Consider the following 20,307-nt stretch of genomic DNA (forward strand, 5'->3'; position numbering starts at 1 on the left):
TCTTCGAAACAGTAATGAATTGCGTGCCAAGGGTAGAAATTAGCCCCGGTGAACCTGATAAGTAAAAACATCAGTATGAGTATATCTAGTAGTAAGTGACGAGCTTACCATTAAGCTTTTGATGAGGGAAGCCAGCACATTGATGATTGAGGGCAGCGAGGGATGAAACAGGAACCTTTGAGTCAACAAACTTCTTCCATAGTAGCTCGATAGCCACTTGCAACGCATCGTCATCCACGGCCCATGAGAGCCCCCTTGAATTGACCTCGCATGCTTGGTCTTCGCTTAGGTACTGCAAGGCTGTTACTATGCGGGGATTGATGTGTTCGGTGAGATGGCCATAGACGGTCACAGTAACCACCTGCTCGGTCTTGAGTTCGGTACCTAGGATTGGAGACCACACCTTGAGGTATGCTCCATTCCAGACCCAAGTAAGCACTGGTGATGTTGGTGGGGATGCAGGGGTCTCGGAAGCATCAAACAATGAAGGAAGAAGGACCATGATCTCGCCCGACAGCTTGATGTTGGACTTCTGCGATAATAGAGTTTCGCTTTTGATGAAATTACAAGATGTTCCGTTGTCACTGATATTGGTTGAGCGTACGAGAGCGAGAGAGACGACATTGGGAGTGCGAATGAGGGTCAGAAAGAGGTTGCCAACAATGAAGTCATCACCGGCCATGGTAGACTCTGCTTCGGTATTGAATCTCTTGTTGACTTGGGTAAATCCACGGATGCGGAACAGCCGCATCTGCGACTTCGGTGTGAAATCGGTGTTGATGATGACACGACAGACGCTCTGCTTATGGACCCACTTCTTCTCGCACCACAGGTAATCTTCGGGGCGAATACCTTGTCCTCGAGGGGGAGCAGTGGGTGATTCGAGTTGCTCCATGTCAGCATCACATTCGTCACCAGCGGTATCGTGATCTGGAGGTCGAGAAAGATCATATTCATTGGTCAGGAGGTCTTCGAATGTAGGCTCGCCATCCCCATCGTCGCATACCGGCTCTTCTGCATGGACACCATCGTCATAGGAGCAGAGAGCAGGTAGGGGGGGAGGAAGATTCACAGTGAGTAGGTTGTCAAGGGTTTCTTCGTCTCCATCCTCACTGATGCCTGGATATCTACCGTATCCAAAGACACATAACATATCAACGCTGGAAGAAAAAAGGTTTGAAAAGTCATATATCGGTAATTTCTCAGAAACCAGATTTTGTTTTTCTTCTTTTGGTTTCTCTCTTTCCTTCCCAAGAGTAATCTTTGCAGTACCGGTGTACCGCTATCCCTACAATCAAACCGCACAAGTACTGTACTTGTCCTACATGTGCATTCTATTAAACTCTGCGCCTCCATCAGATGCATCATGTGTCCGCATCAGGTGTCATCATCACTCCTTCAGCATGCTCGCATCATATGACATGTACAATCCTGAACGAAAACGAATGAACCCCAACGAGCTATTACTGTCAAGTCTCAAAGTCGATACACAATAATACAACCCATCCCCACACATCACGATCACATCTTGGCCACCCTCAACCCAATATTGGTACCCAGCGCCACCAACAACACAAAGCAAAGAATAGTCGGGCCGTACATAGTTCAGCCCTTCCGCCGATCGCGCCCGTAGGCGAATGGCTCGATACACAAAAATTATGGTGGAGTATGCGATGGCGAGTAGTGCAGCTAGAGTGAATAGCGCTGCGCTGATCAGGCCTCACGGATCATCTGCATCTACGAAATTTAACAATGTCGTAGCGATGGATCCAATGAGCACTGCAAAGCTGAGCCATTTCTTGTGCGATAAAGATGAGCGAACGAACTCAATCAGCAAATGAAAGAAAGTCCTACCAAGAACGTGGGCTCTTTTGCAAAACATACCTTAGGATTTACACGAACAGGAACTGCAATGCGCTTGCCATGCGGTGCGGTCCAGTCTCTCACCAAAAATTGCTCATCATCCCACACCTCTTCTTGCGCACGAGGCGGCACATTCTTCTTCGCCTGAAAACGCTCACGCAGGCGCTCATCAAACGCAGAAGAAGGCACAAGCGGCGGCCGTGGCATCTTCAACAATGGTGTCCGCTCATCGCACACCTCCTCACGAGAACGCTGCCCTCGCTAAACTGAGGCGTAGACATATCGCGTTCCTTGGGAGATTTCTCGTGGAATGCGATGGCTACCGCGACGTCATCGTGGGGTAACCCCGTGCGCCGAAATTCATCTCTGGCAGGTGCCAAATCCATCTCCTCATCTTCTTCGCCCTCTGAGACGGGCTCAACATAGGAGTGCACGGGCGAGAGGAAGCTGGACTGTTGCTTGGGAGCGCTCTTTGCGGGGCGCTCGACAGTGAGGTAACCCGCGTTGGGCTTAAGGATATCGGTGTCCACTGGGAATGTAAGGTAAGCAAGGTGCAATGGAAGTCTTCTGACTCACTTTGGGGCAGCCAGAATGGCACAAGATCTACACGATTTGGCAGCAAGGTAACGCAACCATGGATAAATCTACTAGCGATAGTCCTTAAGTGGTATAAATAGAAACACTTTGCTTGTGAGACTCATACCTGAACTTGGGAACAGCTTCGACGAGGTAGGATTGAATGAGGTCCATGACCCACTTGGGAGGCTCTTGTCCGAACTGGGTCTGAAGCTTGACTTCTAAAACACCGTACTTTTTAAGAGTGTGAACATTCTACAGAATCAAGCCTCGCATATTTTTGTTCCTCGTTTCATAGAGCGTAACTGTCAGTGAAGCCTGTCTATAGTAAAACAACTTATCAACTTTGTGAACCAGCCACCTTGTCTGTGGGGGAAAACACGCTCTGGTTTTTTCCTATCCCTACAAGGCGGCTGGCTCACCAAGCGTAGTTTACAATGAAGGACCACACTGAAGGTCTACAGACTACTGATGAGACAAGCTACCCAAATTCAAACCCAGTCATCAGAGTCCGATTGCCTCCGTTGAAAGTTGCTTCCTTCCTCAGATGCCAAAACACAACTCTCGTACAAAGTGCTGGGTGATGCTTGCAAGAATCGGGATCCAGTGATACCACATGAATGAATGAGCAACATTATCAACACTAGCACTGGACAGCCCCCATCGAGCAACCTCTAGCATTGATCCACCGGTAGCCCCTACGGCTCCAGGCTAGTACTTAGCATCTGCACTTTGACCTACAGCGGAGATGGCCCTTTTGATGGAACCTACGCCCTCCTGGGGAGAATGGCTAACGAACCGAAATCATCCATGTCCGTGTTGAACGGAACTCCCGCATGCCACCTGGCTGTGTCTTGCAACTAGACGAGCGCCCACTTATCCTTCAACAGATATCACCACCATCCATCGAGTTTTTCATAGCACCGATCACCGACGAACACACTTATTATGCCAAAAATCATTTCACGATCTAAGCTTTTTGCAACTTCCCTGATTCACATATTGGTACGTCGGGTCTTGACACACCCACAATATGATTGCTGACTATGCTATTCAACCCAACCAGTGCATCCCCAAGTTTTTCCATTCCATCTCACAGCTTGCGACACCATTAGTCGATGAGTTACGATCAATGTCAGACCCCAATGTGTTATTCCCTCTCTCGCTTGCTGACTTGTATTCACAGTTTCTAATGATTCGAAGGAGCTTGGGACAGGCTGAGACCTCTGCGGAAGCTTCGATCCAGATTGCACGAATGTCCGCCTTTGGCGTTCATTGTTGATGCTCTTGACAAGTGCATATCCGAAGCCAAGGTTGCCGATCTCGTCTCCCTCCTAGGCCGAGCTTTTCGTGAACCTGATCTACCCGTTATCCACATCCTGCTCACAAGCCGTTTGGAAGAGCCCATCCGTGACGCTATTCAACAAGAAGAGTTGCGCCCGTTGGTGTGCGAGATACCAGTGAAAATCACTGGGAAGGGTGTTGCTGCGATCATATTGTTAGACGGCACAGACGTGGACAACAACATCTATATCTTCCTGGAGCATTCCTTCAGAAAGCTGTAAGGTCGATATCCCATTTTCCCGCAGCCAACGAGGGATGAACTTGCGCGGCTGGCGAGTCGAGCAGGGAGACGTTTCATCGTCGCGTCTATGATGATGGAGTTTATCAATGACAGATATCATGACCCTCGCGATCGACTTCAGTTCATGCTCGAGTTCACAACCGAGCTGCTCCCAGGCACTGAGGTGTACACGTTATACGACCATATCCTCACCACATGTACCGAACCAGCACAGGCGTATCGACACTTGTTCGTTGTTGCTGCCCTTGCAGACCCTCTCCCTATCTCAGAAATCTCGGAACTTCTTGGCCTAAGTGAAGGCAGGGATGTCGAAACAGTACTGGTTCAGCTACGGTCTGTCATGGACATTCCTACCAACAGCAGTCTCCCTGTAAACATCCACCACTCGTCTGTTCGTGACTACGTTGCTGACCCTTCGAACTCCAGCCTCCCTGAGGTACAACATAACACACCAGCCCACTTTCTACTTGCTGAATCCCGTTTCCGTTCGATGATGCGACATATTCCAGAGAGCACGGCGCTCCTGACTTTGCTCTCGGAAATGAAGAGTCTGAGCCGAGCCCACAGGCAAAGACTAGCCCAGAAACAGAGCCGGACCGAGAGACAGCACCGAGCCATGACACATCACGAGCCCCAGACCATAAAATATTTATTGTCCTTCGTCGTCCAGCTACTGCGACAGCCATTATGTTGAAGGCTGATCGAGAATTTCACTCATCCCTACATGGGAGTGGTGTTGATTAGACTGTAATGGTAGGCATCTGTGTAGAATACTTACCGCATCTATTGCCAAGATCATCAGAACACTGCCTGTATGCCGCCGGTAAGAAGGACGAATGGCAGTGAATGTGAGAAGCCATACATATCATTGACATGCTGATTGCGAGAGAACACGTAAGGTCTGCCGTCTTCTGCATTTTATGAGCGACTGCAGGCAAATAAGTACTACTATCACTCCTGGGAATCTGCAACTGGCATGTAATATGCAAAATGTTCAAAACACCTCAATGCGCTGCTTGAATCACCTCGAAAAAATTCATGTGTATGTAGGCTACTTAGAGATGGTGTACTGTCCAAGTAGAATAATTTTTTCTTGAGTGTTGCAGCTGCGAGAGACAGAATAGTGGTGATTTGCAACTTTGTATGATCATAAATGATCCAGATCCCATAGATCCTAGAGAGATATTCAAAAAGTTACACCCAGAGCATATCAAACACCTCGTCAGGGTGTCAGAACACAATTTCAATAGAGGCCATTCTCTTGTTTTAAGATGCTATAGACAGAGGATTGACGACATGTATGAAAGCGTGACAGCAGATAGGAGAGTGTGTAAGAAATTCAATCTCCTCCAAGTGAAAGCCGCTACTGTGCCGATGTGTGACATGACGTGACCATGTTTTGCAGAATACCAGTCAGACCCTGAATTTTCTCGGCCTTCATCCGACACTCCACCACAAAATCCTTAAAATCAGATTCATATAGAGCAGCTACGAATCTATAATGGTGCAAATCCGTAGAAGGAAATATGATGTGGTTGAGGAGTTACAAAATCACTCCTGGGGTTCTGCAACATTTTCAATAAATCTTTTGTAACTCCTCAACCACATCATATTTTCTTCTATGGATTTGCACCATTATAGATTTGTAGCTGCTCTATATGAATCTGATTTTTGCTGATTTTAAGGATTTTGTGGTGGAGTGTCGGATGAAGGCCGAGAAAATTCAGGGTCTGACTGGTATTCTGCAAAACATGGTCACATCGTGTCACACATTGGCACAGTAGCACCTGGGTTTCCCAATAGGTAAGCCTTATAAGGCTGGATGATTACGTGTCTCACCCGGCCTTATCTGGCTTAACAGCGACGTTTCCTTAACACCAGCAATAAATGTTGCCCCAAATCATGGGGGTACTTAGAGTATTCTACGCCCGCCTACACTGCTGCTGGTACCTTACCGTCGGCAACGCCCGCTATGTCGGGCCCGTTGTTAGTAATACCAAGTGCCCTTTACCTCCCGACATCTATGGCAGGTTCCCACGCACTTCTCCTCCTGCCACCAACATGTATGGCGTCATCCAACCGCTCCCGCCCTTTGTCTACCTCCCTGCCTACTACACCCACGGCCCCTGGCTGCCAGGTGGCCTGCACGCATCTCCACTATGCAGCACAGGCACGTGCCGTTGTCTGCGCCCACCCTCTGCTGATCTACGATGCCCTCCAGCTCCAGCCTGCCCACACCTAGCGCTCCTCCGGCTCGCAGCTGATGCCCACAGACACGTGCCGTCGTCTGTGCCCACCCTCTGCTGATCTATGACGCCCTCCAGCTCCAGCCTTTCCCTTTGCCCACCTTCCAAGCTGCCCACACCTCCACAGACTCTCCACTGTCGTCTAGCACAATTGAACTCGTGCACTCTGTAGATTACAATGCCTTCTGGGATGGGGCCGTCATTACGAGGTGCGCTCTGTGCATGACGATGCATTGTAGAACTGGGACAGCGCTGTCATTCAAAGGACAAACTATATACCACTTATTTGTTCTGTATACTGTATTAAACTTGAAAATCAACGAGCTTTGGAAGTAAAGGCTGACATGAGTGTAAGGCAAGGTCAACTAACAAAAAGTGTATGTGAAGGGAACATTTTAATCCGGCAGAATAGTCTACTCCACTCGGAAGTCCATCGCTGATTTAAGGAATTGGAACGGACACATCAAATTGTGCTAAGAACTCGACAAAACCTTCAGGGAATTCTAGCATGCTAATATCCACATCGTGATCAGGGAGCAAAAATGGGGACACAGATTTGGTGTTGGGAGTGAGGAGTGGGGTAGGAGGCACGGGCGGAACATTGTTGTCGATAGGGATAGACGGTGGGGCATTGGGGATGAGCAAAGTCGAAGTCGAATGCAGGCTGTTGTCAATGGAGATAGACGGTGGGGCATTGGGGATGAGCGAAGTCGAACACAGGCTGTTGTCGATAGGGATAGACAGTGGGGCATTGGGGACGAGCGAAGTTGAATGCAGATTGCTGTTGTTGTCGATGGGGATAGACGGCGGGGCATCGGTGGCATCTTCCTCGCTATCACTCGGAATGGTTTCAGCACTCTTGTGCATCTTCTTACGACGCTGAGCGTTGTCGTCAGAATCACGGCATCTCTTCTTGCCCTTGTCAGAGCGAACACGCCGGCGCTTCTCCACAATAGTGCCGTTTTCAAGGTCCTTGTCCCTATCTTTCTCCATGTCCTCGAGCTGTTCTGGTGTGATGCGCTTCCAGCTAATGAGCCCCGAGTGCCACTTCCACAGAAGTATCTCGAGGTCAGTGAGGGAGCTTGAGGCAGTGCTGAGGTTGATGAATGGGATTTGCTCTGGCCAGCCCTCGACGACAACCGAGTAATGCTTCACAATGTTGCGGAAAAAGTGTGTCCATTGCATTGTGGCTTTGGGGTTTCCGGTAACTTTCTCTACAGATTGTCATTAACAGAGACAAATGGGAAAAATAGGACTAGTACTTACGCAGAGCTACATTGATTTCTGAGCGGATTTGGCCATGGATTTTAGCCACGCGCTGCTGGTGGTTCTCCGCTGCGCCTAGACACAAGTATGATTAGTTAGTAGTAGTCACCAGCAACAATGGAAGGAGACACGAACCTTTCATGCCCTGTATAGCAAATCCTTCCATCTTGCTGACGAAGTCTTGATTATCTATGCCTATAACAGACTCCATGAAATCGTGCACGCCCTCAGTTGCAAACGTAACACCACGCAGGGGAAGATCTGTTGTCCCCCGGGTCATGTACAAGATGGTCTCCACTCCAGTACGAGAGCGCAAGTTATCGAGCTAGTAAAAGGGGGAGGGTTTAGCAGCTATAAGATCCAACATATGAATGGCGGAACTACCTCATTCTCGACAGCTTTCAGAGACCAGGTGACATCATTTATCTTGGACTTCGTGGAGATGCGATGACCAGTGGTCTTCGTAACCTTGTGTTCCTTGTACTCTGCGATGAGACTTGACTTCTCCTCATTGGTGAGGCTATAGTACTCATCTTTGTAGTCCTTCACAATGCCTTCAAGCACATCTTTGCTGCTTGCACCTTGAGGGAAATTTTAATTGATTAATTAAATATGCCAAATGCAGAAGGGGGGCTTACCGTTCTCTTTGTCGCCATCTTGGCGCTTCTTCCAAATGAAGGCGTTCCAGGCGCTCACCTTCGAGTGCTTAGATTGCAGGAGTGATTGTCCCATATGCAAATCGTTCTGCACTCGACGGATACTCTTTTTGTGGTCTGCAGCGATCTTGACTGCAGTGTCATCCACAGCTTGCCATGCATCATCAAGAGCTTGCTTGAAGCGACTGCGAGCTTCACGCCGTCGTTGCGTAATTTCGGCGCGTGCCTCTTTGCTAAGGCGTATCTTGGCGCAGTTTCGAGCAAGTCCCTGACTGCGCCTTGAGGGCTCTCGTGGTGTAGAACGGACAATCATGACAGCCTAGGAAACGAGAGATGCAAATTAGCACCTCTTTATAAGACAAGGATAGCGAAATCACACCGGATTATTGTAAATATTCGGTGGAAACACAATATGTACTAGATTGAGTGGTAGGCGGTGCCATAACGAGCTCGTGCGCTAACATCGGCAACAATCAAAGAATTTACATGATGAAAACAAGGTAGAAAAGATAAAATGCGCAAAAAGCGGCCAGCATGATAATGAGTAGCACCACGATCCTGAATACCTTCCAAACGGAGGAAGGGTTCTGTCCTTGGAAATTAATTCAAAACTTGTGAAATATTCAAAACTTTGCTTACCCTGAGAATGACCGGAGTAGCAACCTGGAGATCTGCCTGAAGTGCCCCAGTTAGTTTAGACGCCTGCTCAAAGTCGAGCTTCCATTTCGGAGACCTCAAATTTTCCTCCCAGCGGCTACTACGCACGGTGGAAATTAAGTGGCGTAGCGATGGAATAATTTCATCCCCCAGCTTGAAGCGATCAATGATAGCATCAGTGTGGGCTCCAATACTCATTAGTGGCGGACCCGAATTAAGGGCCTTGGCTGTTTCAGCGACCTGAACTTGATATAATGTTGGTTCCAGTGCCACATCAGCCTTCTTCTTAATGAGGAATGCGTCTGCAGGGCGATGGCGACGGACTTGAGTACGAGGACTGGGAGCTTCACTAGTCGCAAGGGCTTGAGCGGCACCTGTGACTTGAGTACGAGGACTGGGAGCTTCACTAGTCGCAAGGGCTTGAGCGGCACCTGTACAAATGGCAGCCGAAACTGACGCTGACTGAGTCTTGGATGCAGAGGAGAGCTCCCTCTGGAAGGACGCTATTGGGCGGCCAGAGCACTGGATCTGTACACTAGTAGCCACCACCGGTCCTGGAAGGTATGGTGGTCCTTTGAGACTGATCTGCGCTGAAGAGTCTGAAACGAAAAAGTTATATGATTGAACAAAAAATACTGAGGACGGCCTACAATGATGGGGCGGCTCAACTTCTTCAATGTGACAGCGTTTCATGAAGTGTTCCATGTGTGGAATGACGAATTCTTCACAAAAAGCTTGAGTCAAGACTGCGATATCACCCCCAATCCGTTCAGAGCTCTCGCGTGCCTCCCGTGGAGTGACATACAGGTCAACTGTAATGTCCTCAGGAGATAGTGCAGTCTCTGCCTTGAAACCCGGGCAGCGAAGGAGAAGCGAGATACTGCCATCGAGGCGGTCTTGTATTGTAATCTGGCAGGGTTCACGTTCAATCTATATGAAAATGAAATGAACACTCACTGAGTCAAACAGATCCTGTAACGACGCTTCAACAAACTCGTCGCAAGAGATGGAACGTTCCTTTGTTTTGACGAATGAGTTGAACACAACATACGAGGGATGAAGTCCGTTGGGTCTCCTGGTCTGATAGTGTGTTCCATCGAGATGAGCGTCATGCCGAAGCAAAGCACGAGCTGCAGCTTGCCGCTCAGAATTACTGAATCCTTCTGCAAAACCAGAACAGTAAAGTGCTCCAATGTTATGTATCGAAAAAGGCGGGGCAGTGGACGGTTTCACAGCTGTTGCAGCTTTGGATATCCCACTGGGTGACATGAGGTTTGGGCCGGAGGGGTGCAAAAGAGTTGTTTGCATTGGAAAAAGGTCGAAGCGAGGAAGTTTAAGAGTTGCGCCGAAGATTAGCGCTTGTAAAATGATAATGAAAGAGCACTCATCTAACCATAGGCAATTCACCACTTAGAACTTTGACAGTGATTGAATAACCTGCTCCCATCTAGATCTGAAGTAATAAGCAGATGATATGTAGAAGGGTATATGTTAAGAGATAGCAGATCTGTTAGTATTGGACCATGGGTTGTTCACGATACACAGGAGTCCCACCACAGCCATGCTCAAAGATACAATACTGTATACATATCAATATTGTCTTTAGAATTAGGATGCAGAACATCGATAAAGCGCAAAGAACATGTCCAGAGTAGCGGACACTCATGATTATCTCTAGAATTAGGACATAGAACATTGATAAAGCGCAAAGAACATGTCTAAAGTAGCGGATACATATGATTGACACTAGAATTAGGACGCAGAACATTGGTAAAGCGCAAAGAACATGTCCAGAGTAGCGGGCACTCTATAGAATTAGGACACAGATCGTCGATAAAGCGCAAAGAACATGTCCAAAGTAGCGGAACCCCCTCCTGTGTCCTCAGTCTACAATAGAATCAAGAAAGCTAGCAATGCCTTCCAACTCTTCGGCATGCTCTTCCTGTCGGGAGGCATCTGCATCCACAAACTCAGAAGTGATAATCTCATTAATATCTGATCCTGGTGCGCATGAATGAGCACCGATGCCACGCACACCCGAGAATCCTGGAATGGCCTCGATCTGATTGAGCTGGAAGATGTGAAGCATGTTGATTGCTGAGCGGCTTCGCCATTGTCGTCGCAGCTCAGATGCAAGGAGTGGGTTGGATGATTGGAGGTCTTCAATGACTTTTGATGTATCAGTTTCCTCGTCATGAATAAAGGTGCATAAGCGATGGATTTCTATGTTGAGATGGGACACCTCTTCTCGTGCATGCAGCAACTTGAAATGCTTTGTGGTGGCTTCGCGGTAAGCAGGTTTCGTCCAGTCCGCTTCTCGAATGTCTGTGCGCGAATAGCGCAGTAAGTCAAATTCCCCCAAAAAGCTATACTCCTCTATGTCTTTCCAAGACAATTTCAGACGTGGTGGGTTAAGCGCAGCAGCCTGCGTATTATAACGGTTGATTGCATTACGGATTGCCTCTGAACGGCGCTGCAGCGCTTTTCCGATTTGCTGGCGCAGTTTATAACCTAAAAAGACCATGAACTTCAGAAAAAATAAGTGAGATGTGTGCTACCTGTGCCGGACAATGAGAGCTTTGAGAGCTCGAAAAGCCTCATGACCATGAGGCGTTCTAGCTCATTGAGCGCTGCACGATACTTTCCCAATGTAGCTTCTTCTTTGAATTGCAGATAGTCGGCACTCCCAACGGCCCAGCATTCCTCAATACTGAGTTGAATTTCCATGTGGGCCACCAAAGCTTCCGCATTCTGTATCTTGGCGTAAGCGGTGTCCACCCGAATTCGAGCTTGCATAAGGGCAGCGTTGATCTCTGCAAAATCACCAGCTCCGACAGTCGTGAGCGCGTTATTGGCCGCGGATCGAGCAGCATTCCATTCTTCCCTTTAATTTAAATATATTTAGCAAAGGAGAAATCCATAAGGCAGTGCTTACCGGCGTATTTCCAAGTCATCAAGGACCTCAATGTATCAAATACAGAGGCAGTCTCGGATTGGCGGCTGCTTCAGTGCGTCGAGATATAATTTTTCGTCGTTATAAAACTTCACAAAGTCTTCATCATTGAGGTTTAACTCGGATTTGATGACAGAGAGCTCAGCTTCCAAGGTTTGAATGACGTGAGTCGCTTCTCGGTAGTGGTGGTGCAAAAAGTTACCTAGTAGAGTTAGAATGAAAATACAATCTCACAAATGAAAAAAAAAGTTTACCGAGGGCGGCATATTTGTCAGCGTCCCAGAACGTGAAGTGTTCTTCGATCGATTGATGCCGATGGAAAGCACTGGCATGACGTGTACTCTGTGCGAGCTTGTTTGATGACAAAAAGACGTGCTCGCAGCCTTCACCTTCAGTGTGGCCAGTCCCAGTTATGAACATTGGATGCCAGTCGAGTTGACACTTGCAGTTGTGTGCATGTCCATGGAATGCACCGACCATCATGCATAAGGCAAGCGATTGTGCACACGGACCCAAGGAGCTCGTGCTCAATGTCTTGGAAAATGCACAGCCAATATCATAGGCGCAGGCTCCATTTTTCCCGTATACGGTCATGAGGTGATCAACCGTGGCAAGCGCATACTTCGCTCTAGACAAATGAAATGGTAGTTAGTTCCTGTATGCACTGTGGGCTTCGGAGCTTACAGTTCGCCACTTTGAATCATATCACAGACTACCAAGACGAACCGGTGACGGCATGCGCCAACAAAAACTCCGGATTCTTCAAACACAGCAAACATTTTCTTGCGTTGCTCGGGTCCAGCGTTCCGCCAATGGGCTGTACAGTTGAAAGGAATCTCGCCAGGCACTTCTCCGTCGTCCTCCCAGTCATCAGGATTGTTATTGTTATCCAGCGCCTAGTTAGACATTATTTTGTATACTACTAGCAGGCAAAGACGACCTACAGTTCTCAACTTGACCTCATCTTTGAACTTGTCCACAATGTTGCGACTAATCCAGTAGTCGGTCCTCGGCCTCCGACGGTCATCGCGAGTGATAGAATTATGGATTGAAGACCCCCACCGCTTGAGACTGTTGTTGCCGTCGATGGTGGCAAACCAATCAAAATCGAGTGCCGGTTCGTCCACTAATTTGTAGGTACATGGTGGGCAGGCATTTAGGAGCCGCCAATTTGGAGTGTCGTGTTTGAGTTCCCGCTTTAGCAATTGATCGACGCGGTAGAGGATTTCCAGGTATGCGTCGTAAGCTGCCGAGAATTGAGAGCGCAGATAGGGTCGATACGGCATCTGAAAAGCAGTGAGTACAATCAACAAATAAATTAAGCAAAACAACAACTTACATTATGCAGGTAGCACAGCATTTTGCAATGTGCTTGAAGGCTGAACTGAGGGCAACTTCGGTGAGCCTGCCGGTAGGCTGCGAGAGTATGCAAGGTGATGGCAACGTTGGGATACAAAGGGGAACACCCAAGAAAGCCATTGTAAATAAGGGTCTCATTTGGGTACTTATGGTATGGCAAGCTTTCGAAAGATGCTCGGCGTCGAACTACAATTCAAAATTGAGTGCGTATAAGTGACCGCAATAGCAAGCACGTACAAAAGGTATCAACAAGCTCAATGTTGCTGAGCCCAGGACAGAAATCATCGAGAGGAATGTTGTCAGGTCCCGCAGGCACCAACAGAGGCATGCCATCCCCAGAATCGCAGGACCGATAATCTTGATAAGCATCAACTAGCCGGTCCATTTGGATGTCCCACTCATTGGTATGGAGCTCAACGCGATCACGTCGAGTTCTGGGGTCCACGTAGTGGCTGACAGTACAATAATAAGCGTGAATAGATGAAAAGAAATGTCGACCTACAATCCTGACAAGTCTGCCATTGTGCGAGACAGCCCTTCAAATGCTTCATATTCTCCACCTTCGTGGCTAAGGTCAAGGCCTTCATCACCTGGGGCAGGCTCATATACGAGGTTATCAGTCATGATACCATGATCTATGATCATGTTCTCAACATTTTCACGATCAATAGCCGGTAGTTCTGAAGGACCACATGATATTTAATTGAAGGAAAATTGATGCAGACGTACCCTGTAGCGCAGATTGACGCTTAGCATCAGCAGTATTCATGCGATTTTTTTCACCACCGGCAGAGAGGACCTGAGATGTGCGATGGCTGCGTCTGAAATTATGGGTGATGGTTGATTTGGAAAGACCGCTAATTTTTGCAGACTGCGAACGAGACATCGAGGACTGAAGACCGTACAGTCCATTACATAGCTTGAGCGCCAGAAAACACTGTAGGCAAACAACTACTCACGGATGTTAAAAAACCCGCTAACTGGGCAGAGAGTCGAAGCAATGTTGCACGAGAGAATGTGGTGGATGACAGTGGAGAGTCTGCAGGCTTAAGAATCAGCCGCCACGCTGAGGCCACGAGGAAGGAAGAAGGGCACGTGGTAAACACAAGGTTGGGACTGGACATGGGCGATTGTAGGCACCTGCGCTGTACGGTGGGCATCAGCTGCAAGCCGGAGGAGCGTTAGGTGTGGGCAGGCTGGAGCTGGAGGGCGTCGTAGATCAGCAGAGGGTGGGCGCAGACGATGGCACGTGCCTGTGCTGCATAGTGGAGATGCGTGCAGGCCACCTGGCAGCCAGGGGCCGTGGGTGTAGTAGGCAGGGAGGTAGACAAAGGGCGGGAGCAGCTGGATGACGCCATACATGTTGGTGGCAGGAGGAGAAGTGCGTGGGAACCTGCCATAGATGTCGGGAGGTAAAGGGCACTTGGTATTACTAACAACGGGCCCGACATAGCGGGCGTTGCCGACGGTAAGGTACCAGCAGCAGTGTAGGCGGGCGTAGAATACTCTAAGTACCCCCATGATTTGGGGCAACATTTATTGCTGGTGTTAAGGAAACGTCGCTGTTAAGCCAGATAAGGCCGGGTGAGACACGTAATCATCCAGCCTTATAAGGCTTACCTATTGGGAAACCCAGGTGCACAGTAGCAGCTTTCACTTGGAGGAGATTGAATTTCTTACACACTCTCCTATCTGCTGTCACGCTTTCATACATGTCGTCAATCCTCTGTCTATAGCATCTTAAAACAAGAGAATGGCCTATATTGAAATTGTGTTCTGACACCCTGACGAGGTGTTTGATATGCTCTGGGTGTAACTTTTTGAATATCTCTCTAGGATCTATGGGATCTGGATCATTTATGATCATACAAGGTTGCAAATCACCACTATTCTGTCTCTCGCAGCTGCAACACTCAAGAAAAAATTATTCTACTTGGACAGTACACCATCTTGAAGTAGCCTACATACACATGAATTTTTTCGAGGTGATTCAAGCAGCGCATTGAGGTGTTTTGAACATTTTGCATATTACATGCCAGTTGCAGATTCCCAGGAGTGATAGTATGTGCTGCCATGTGCGCAACTTGAGGGACACGTGTGGAAGGCTGCGGGTTTGGATGAGGGGAGCTTGCAGGAGGAGAAAATTTTGCTGGTGAGAGACTGGACTGCGCTGTCGGGCCAGCGGATTGCATTCCCTGTCCATATTGAGCCCAGGTCGTTTGCTCATTTATACTGCACTAGAAATGGCTCAGCTTTTCAGTGCTCGCTACGACGTTATTATGTAAACTTCGTGGATGTGGCAGAGCCTTGGATGATCCTCGGAGCTCGAGGTCTGATCAGCGCTGCTACTTTAGGATTCGATGCTGGAATTTCACAACCTTCACATCGTATTGTTCATCTCTGTCAAGACTCAAGAGAATATCACAGACATGTTATTCAGAGAGACCTTGGAGGTGACACTTCCGAGGCTCATCAACAATATCACCATCAATGTTTTATCCGCACATGTCGAAGAACAAATAGTCGACTTTCCTTGTTCAGTCATGAAGCCGTACAGAGCCTTCCTTTGCTGACATGTCCCGGGCGTTAACTTGTAATTTCATCAGATATCAATGACACATTATCAATCAGGATGTACGAGGCTGCGATAAGCGATGCATCGACTGCGCAATGCAATGTCGAGTGCAGTGCTGTTGTATCAGATGCGTTTACTATTTTGGTTTGTCGGTATTCGATAATCAATCCAACATCTCGCTGTCTTTCAAGTTGTCAGTGAAAATTACTAATTGTGCATGCGCACCCCTCAGACATTCGCTCTCTAGGTTAGTTTCTCTCCCGCCTTTACGCCCAGCAGATCTCACGATGCTCACTTCGGCAACAGGAACACTGGATTTTGGTATATCCAGGACGAATGTCATCACCGTACGTCGACCAAGTTCGCTGCTTCCTCATACCCATCCTCCGACAATATGCCTCTAGTCTCAAATGATCCCAGTTGGTGGCCATTCATCAATGCGAGTAGGATTTCCAGCTATTTTGTAGGTACGTGGAGCCTGTCGGATGATGATGGTGATGTGTTGTTCTAACCTTGGCTGCATTTCGCAGTTGCAGCCTTTGCTGGGGGGATGTATGATTGGGGTAAGCAAGATAAGTATCCAGGAACCGCTGATATCCCTATGGTAGTATTTCCAGCATTGACATTCGGGAAAGAGGTAGGCTGATGCCATTACCGGAGCAGCCATATCGCTGAGACAGGTTTTACAGGTCGAACTGATCTGGGTGAGCACAGTCCCACGTCAAAACAACAACATTAACTTCGAATAATTGGCGACAGAAGCGACGCTGGTCCCTCGTGACTTTTCTCTATATCAGTGTATGTAGCTTGCGATACAAAAATGATTGGCAAGTCATGTTGATTCAAAAGCATCCCAGGCGCACTATCTTGGAATGTTATGGATCGTGTATGTTCAGAGAAATAAGCAATTGGTGTTGTGCTAATCAGTCATCTCTCACAATCAGGACCCAGATGCTGTGTATGTCTCATATTCACCATGTTTGTTTTTTCTGACTGGCGGCATACAGCCAGTGTTCCAACGATCACAGTCACAGATGTAGTGAGTATTCTGCACTAATACCTGCCATTCCTGTCTAATCAACTGCACTCCCATGTAGGGGTGAGTGAGATTCTCGACCAGCTTGTTTATCCAATATATTCACTACCATAGATGTGAGTTCGTTTCGAGTGTGATCCTCCGGCGAGGCTGTGACTGATCACTAACTGGACTTGTAATTGTTAGGCCTTATCGTGTACCTCATAAAAAATTGGACGAATAACACCATAACTGTAATACTGGACGGTGAGCGAACCAGCTGTAATACCTCAATGATACGGACTTGACCAAGACAAGTCATCATGATCGTTCGGTTACATGCCATGTACCAGTGATCCAGAAAGATCCTGATACTTCTTGGTGTCGTCTTCCTTCTTGTCAATATCGCGAACATAGCGATCAGCGCAATAATAACGAACCATACCATTTCGGGGGGTAAGCTTCGATTGAAAGACTTCAATGCATGAGGCTCATTGAATATCAGAGGAGCTCATTCTCTCCGGCACCTATCAGTGCATTGTTAACTTTGAGTCAGATACCATGCGTCTGTCGTCCATGACTTGGATACTGGGCACTGTATGGGAGGTCTTCGCACTGTGTCTCGCTGTCTGGATTGCTGTAAAACACTTCCAAGAACTGCGACGACAATTGACAGGAGGGATTCTCGAAGACTGTTTCACGGTGTTGATGAAATCTCATGTGGGCTACTTTGTGAGGTGAGTTCATAATATGAATGACATTCTCTTCTACTGCTGACGTTCAGAACGTGCTAGCTTTGTTGCTGTTTCTTGCTTCGAGCTCAGTTATGAGATGTCGACGATGCCAGCGGTATGCCAATATGTCACTGACCTCTGCATGCGAGCGCAGTTCACCATTTTTATAGGACCTATATTCCCTGGAAGTCCAGATTTATGCTGGGTTTCGTCAAATATTCATGGTTGTGCATTTGTTTGTGCTGGGACCACGTCTCATCCTTGTTGTTCGAGAATATCACGCTGAGCTCATGGACGACTCAGACGCAGCAACTGCCATGACTTCAATTGCCTTCCAGGAGCGTGAGCATGTGTCAACTAGCAGTAGTGTGTAGCACGGGAAATGCTCGATGTAACTCGTAGGGTTGCTCTGCATGGAGCAGGAGAATTGTGCCATGTCCCCAGTTTCGTCGTGGTACTTATGTGAACTAGTTATTTGGTGTTCTGAAGTAGATTGAAATGAATACTATCAGGCCGACCGGTCATGGGGTCCATGCATCAGGCGATGTGTCTGTGAACTACTTGTTGTTGGGATCAGTTCTAGGTCCAACTTTTACGTTACCATGTAGGAGTCTGACTACAGTGCTTAATAATTGCCGCATGACGTCAAGTACACAGGGTGTTACATTGTGGAGGTCATCGATCTAACACAGGCCTATGCATGATTCAATCATCGAACAAGCCCGCAGTTTGAATTTCAATGATAACCAGCGGTGCCTCTGTCTCGCTTGCCCAGCTCGTGAAGCATAATAGCTCATCGAAGGTCTCTTAACCTCGACAATGTTGCATTCTAATAGAACACTCGCCTGTGCTATCCTGATATCAATTAAAGACTATGACTCAGGATGTATTAGGCTGTGAAAATCGATGGACCACCCCTACATCAACTGCGCGTTTTGTAATGTTGCAAGAAGCCAGATGACAATCAATCCCTGGACCAAGGACATACGATGTGAAAGGCGGCAGTGGATTCAGCATCGAGGGTTGTGTGGTATATATGCGATGCAATCCCTAGATGACAACAGAAATCAGGGGCCAGGGCACATGGGAGAAAAGAAGATTTCTATGTGCCTGTGCAAGGCTCCATGGACAATCAGGAAGACCAACTTGTTCTTTGAATAGTACAGGCTCGTTCATAAAACATCGACGGTAATACTTACGACGAACCCTTGGAAGCCCCTTGTCCCAGATGTCCAGATGGTACATTCTGTTAGCATGGCGTCAGACCTTCCAACATATGCCCCTTGACGCTCAATCCAATGTGCCATTTTCCTCCTTCCAAGACCTCGAGTTTGGTAGCCTTATGTGCATCCCCTCGCTCTTCTCTTGACTGGGTGATAGTGAAAAATACGGTAAGGGCAGTGCGACTCCGATGAAAGCCATGCAAAATGCAATGGATTAAATCCAGGGACTTATTCCTGCTACATTAGAAATGTATTTATATAGATATCAGATACAGGTAATCCAAGCATCAGATACTCAACATACCTCTGGAAGGTGATTCAGCACCAGTCCGTTGCTCTTCAGCTGCGCCTTTAATCCATCTTTCAAATTTGAACCATATACTCTGCGCAGCCTCTCTGGAACTTACTTCATATTATACATCACATCAAGCCACATATGTACGAGCGTTGTGCAGGCATCATCACCTGGGCCAAACAGCGCAGTCATGCTCGCGTCTAGGAAAGGATGCGCTAGCGATGTCAGACAGCACCGACAAGGACGGTGGTTTTCAAGTGGAAATATGATGAGTGCGAGCACGAGCTGTAGAAGGTTAGCACTGTGATCGGTGACCAGCATTCAGATATAGATTCTGACCAAACCTTGTAGACTACGCCCTGGGTTCTACTATCAGTGGACACAAACATCCAAGACTATGATATGTACCCGATTTTCCAAGGCAATCGTCATCTGGTTCCGTCTCCAGGTTCGTTGATGGTAGCGCGGGTGTCGTGAAGCCAGTCAACAGTCATTGGGCTGTTGAACATCAACACCACCGCAGTTCGTCCACTGTTTGATCACTCCTTAGCGAGAAATCTCGACTTGCAGGCTGTTGAATTACTTGAAAGTTGATTGGTTTGCTATGTATCAGCGGTATGCCAATCAGGGCAAACAGTGGGTTGGGATAGCGGGCCCCTGGTGAGAGAAAGAATGGATGCAAGCGACAAACCAGGGATTTCGAACATTGGAGAATGCGGTAAGATGGAGACTACTATCGGTCAAGGAGGAAGAGAAATAAGTACTTGCGTGGTATGCATCTACTACATTTCTGGCTTCCTCGTCAAAGCCCAGAAGCTGCACTAGCTAGGTCACCGTGTGGGGTTTGAAATGGGTCTTTATAATAGAGTCGTCGTTGAAATTGCCGTAGAAATGCGGTTGCAATCCTATTGCAATGGCCTTGCAATAGCTTACAATCACTGCAGAAACGAGAAAATAATCGGGCCAGATTAGAGAAGGAATAGAACCTATAATAGGATAGTAACACAATGTATGAAAATAGATGTTTCTCCAGATGTTAGGGTCAGGAAAGGTACATTTGTGGCACACAAACTCAACACCGGAAACAATGGATTTGCGGGCTCTCCATAAGCGCAATACAGTCTAATCTGGCATCAGAATTTAGGGATTTGCACGTCGAGTTTACTTCTGATTAGAATAGGAAACAAGTCTGATTATTATCTGATTAATACTATCGTGCATGCGCTACTCGTGCTTCCTATAGTGATGGAAAGGTTCAGTCCTGGACCGCGGTTCGAACCGGACTTTTGGTGAACCAGACTGCG

The 20,307-nt window shown here is 47.7% G+C and overlaps 7 protein-coding genes across 7 annotated transcripts; 2 read left to right on the forward strand and 5 right to left on the reverse strand.

Annotated features, from left to right (window-relative positions):
• Positions 1-697: 697 nt before the first annotated feature.
• EDB91DRAFT_1032189 (uncharacterized protein) lies at positions 698-865 on the reverse strand (the record flags this gene model as incomplete). The annotated part of the gene is made up of 1 exon (XM_041312742.1): positions 698-865. A coding segment is annotated over one exon (168 nt), but the record flags the coding sequence as incomplete, so codon positions are not given.
• A 5,846-nt stretch (positions 866-6,711) lies between these two features.
• On the reverse strand, positions 6,712-8,505 carry EDB91DRAFT_1240165 (uncharacterized protein; the record flags this gene model as incomplete). The annotated part of the gene is made up of 8 exons (XM_041321970.1): positions 6,712-6,934; positions 6,956-6,991; positions 7,013-7,051; positions 7,076-7,484; positions 7,537-7,611; positions 7,672-7,861; positions 7,921-8,117; positions 8,175-8,505. The coding sequence occupies 8 exons, from the start codon at positions 8,503-8,505 to the stop codon at positions 6,712-6,714; spliced, it is 1,500 nt and encodes a 499-aa protein (XP_041169834.1).
• A 1,085-nt stretch (positions 8,506-9,590) lies between these two features.
• On the reverse strand, positions 9,591-10,058 carry EDB91DRAFT_1037364 (uncharacterized protein; the record flags this gene model as incomplete). The annotated part of the gene is made up of 2 exons (XM_041312831.1): positions 9,591-9,758; positions 9,807-10,058. Coding segments are annotated over 2 exons (420 nt in total), but the record flags the coding sequence as incomplete, so codon positions are not given.
• An 811-nt stretch (positions 10,059-10,869) lies between these two features.
• EDB91DRAFT_1037898 (uncharacterized protein) lies at positions 10,870-11,489 on the reverse strand (the record flags this gene model as incomplete). The annotated part of the gene is made up of 2 exons (XM_041312840.1): positions 10,870-11,360; positions 11,408-11,489. Coding segments are annotated over 2 exons (573 nt in total), but the record flags the coding sequence as incomplete, so codon positions are not given.
• A 511-nt stretch (positions 11,490-12,000) lies between these two features.
• Positions 12,001-13,489, reverse strand: EDB91DRAFT_1063688 (uncharacterized protein; the record flags this gene model as incomplete). The annotated part of the gene is made up of 5 exons (XM_041314631.1): positions 12,001-12,430; positions 12,487-12,698; positions 12,747-13,088; positions 13,142-13,347; positions 13,399-13,489. 5 exons carry the CDS (start codon positions 13,487-13,489, stop codon positions 12,001-12,003), a joined length of 1,281 nt encoding a protein of 426 aa, XP_041169837.1.
• Positions 13,490-16,130: 2,641 nt separating this feature from the next.
• EDB91DRAFT_1255841 (uncharacterized protein) lies at positions 16,131-17,859 on the forward strand (the record flags this gene model as incomplete). The annotated part of the gene is made up of 12 exons (XM_041324048.1): positions 16,131-16,203; positions 16,267-16,299; positions 16,345-16,373; positions 16,426-16,440; positions 16,496-16,534; positions 16,594-16,622; positions 16,681-16,694; positions 16,744-16,775; positions 17,117-17,207; positions 17,257-17,488; positions 17,546-17,600; positions 17,656-17,859. 12 exons carry the CDS (start codon positions 16,131-16,133, stop codon positions 17,857-17,859), a joined length of 846 nt encoding a protein of 281 aa, XP_041169838.1.
• An 854-nt stretch (positions 17,860-18,713) lies between these two features.
• EDB91DRAFT_1087967 (uncharacterized protein) lies at positions 18,714-19,667 on the forward strand (the record flags this gene model as incomplete). Its single annotated transcript, XM_041316321.1, has 4 exons — positions 18,714-18,829; positions 19,100-19,297; positions 19,355-19,451; positions 19,617-19,667. The coding sequence occupies 4 exons, from the start codon at positions 18,714-18,716 to the stop codon at positions 19,665-19,667; spliced, it is 462 nt and encodes a 153-aa protein (XP_041169839.1).
• Positions 19,668-20,307: the final 640 nt, after the last annotated feature.

This window comes from Suillus paluster (genome assembly GCF_016628075.1).
Source record: "Suillus paluster strain FC165 chromosome Unknown EDB91scaffold_158, whole genome shotgun sequence".
Lineage (NCBI taxonomy): Eukaryota > Fungi > Basidiomycota > Agaricomycetes > Boletales > Suillaceae > Suillus > Suillus paluster.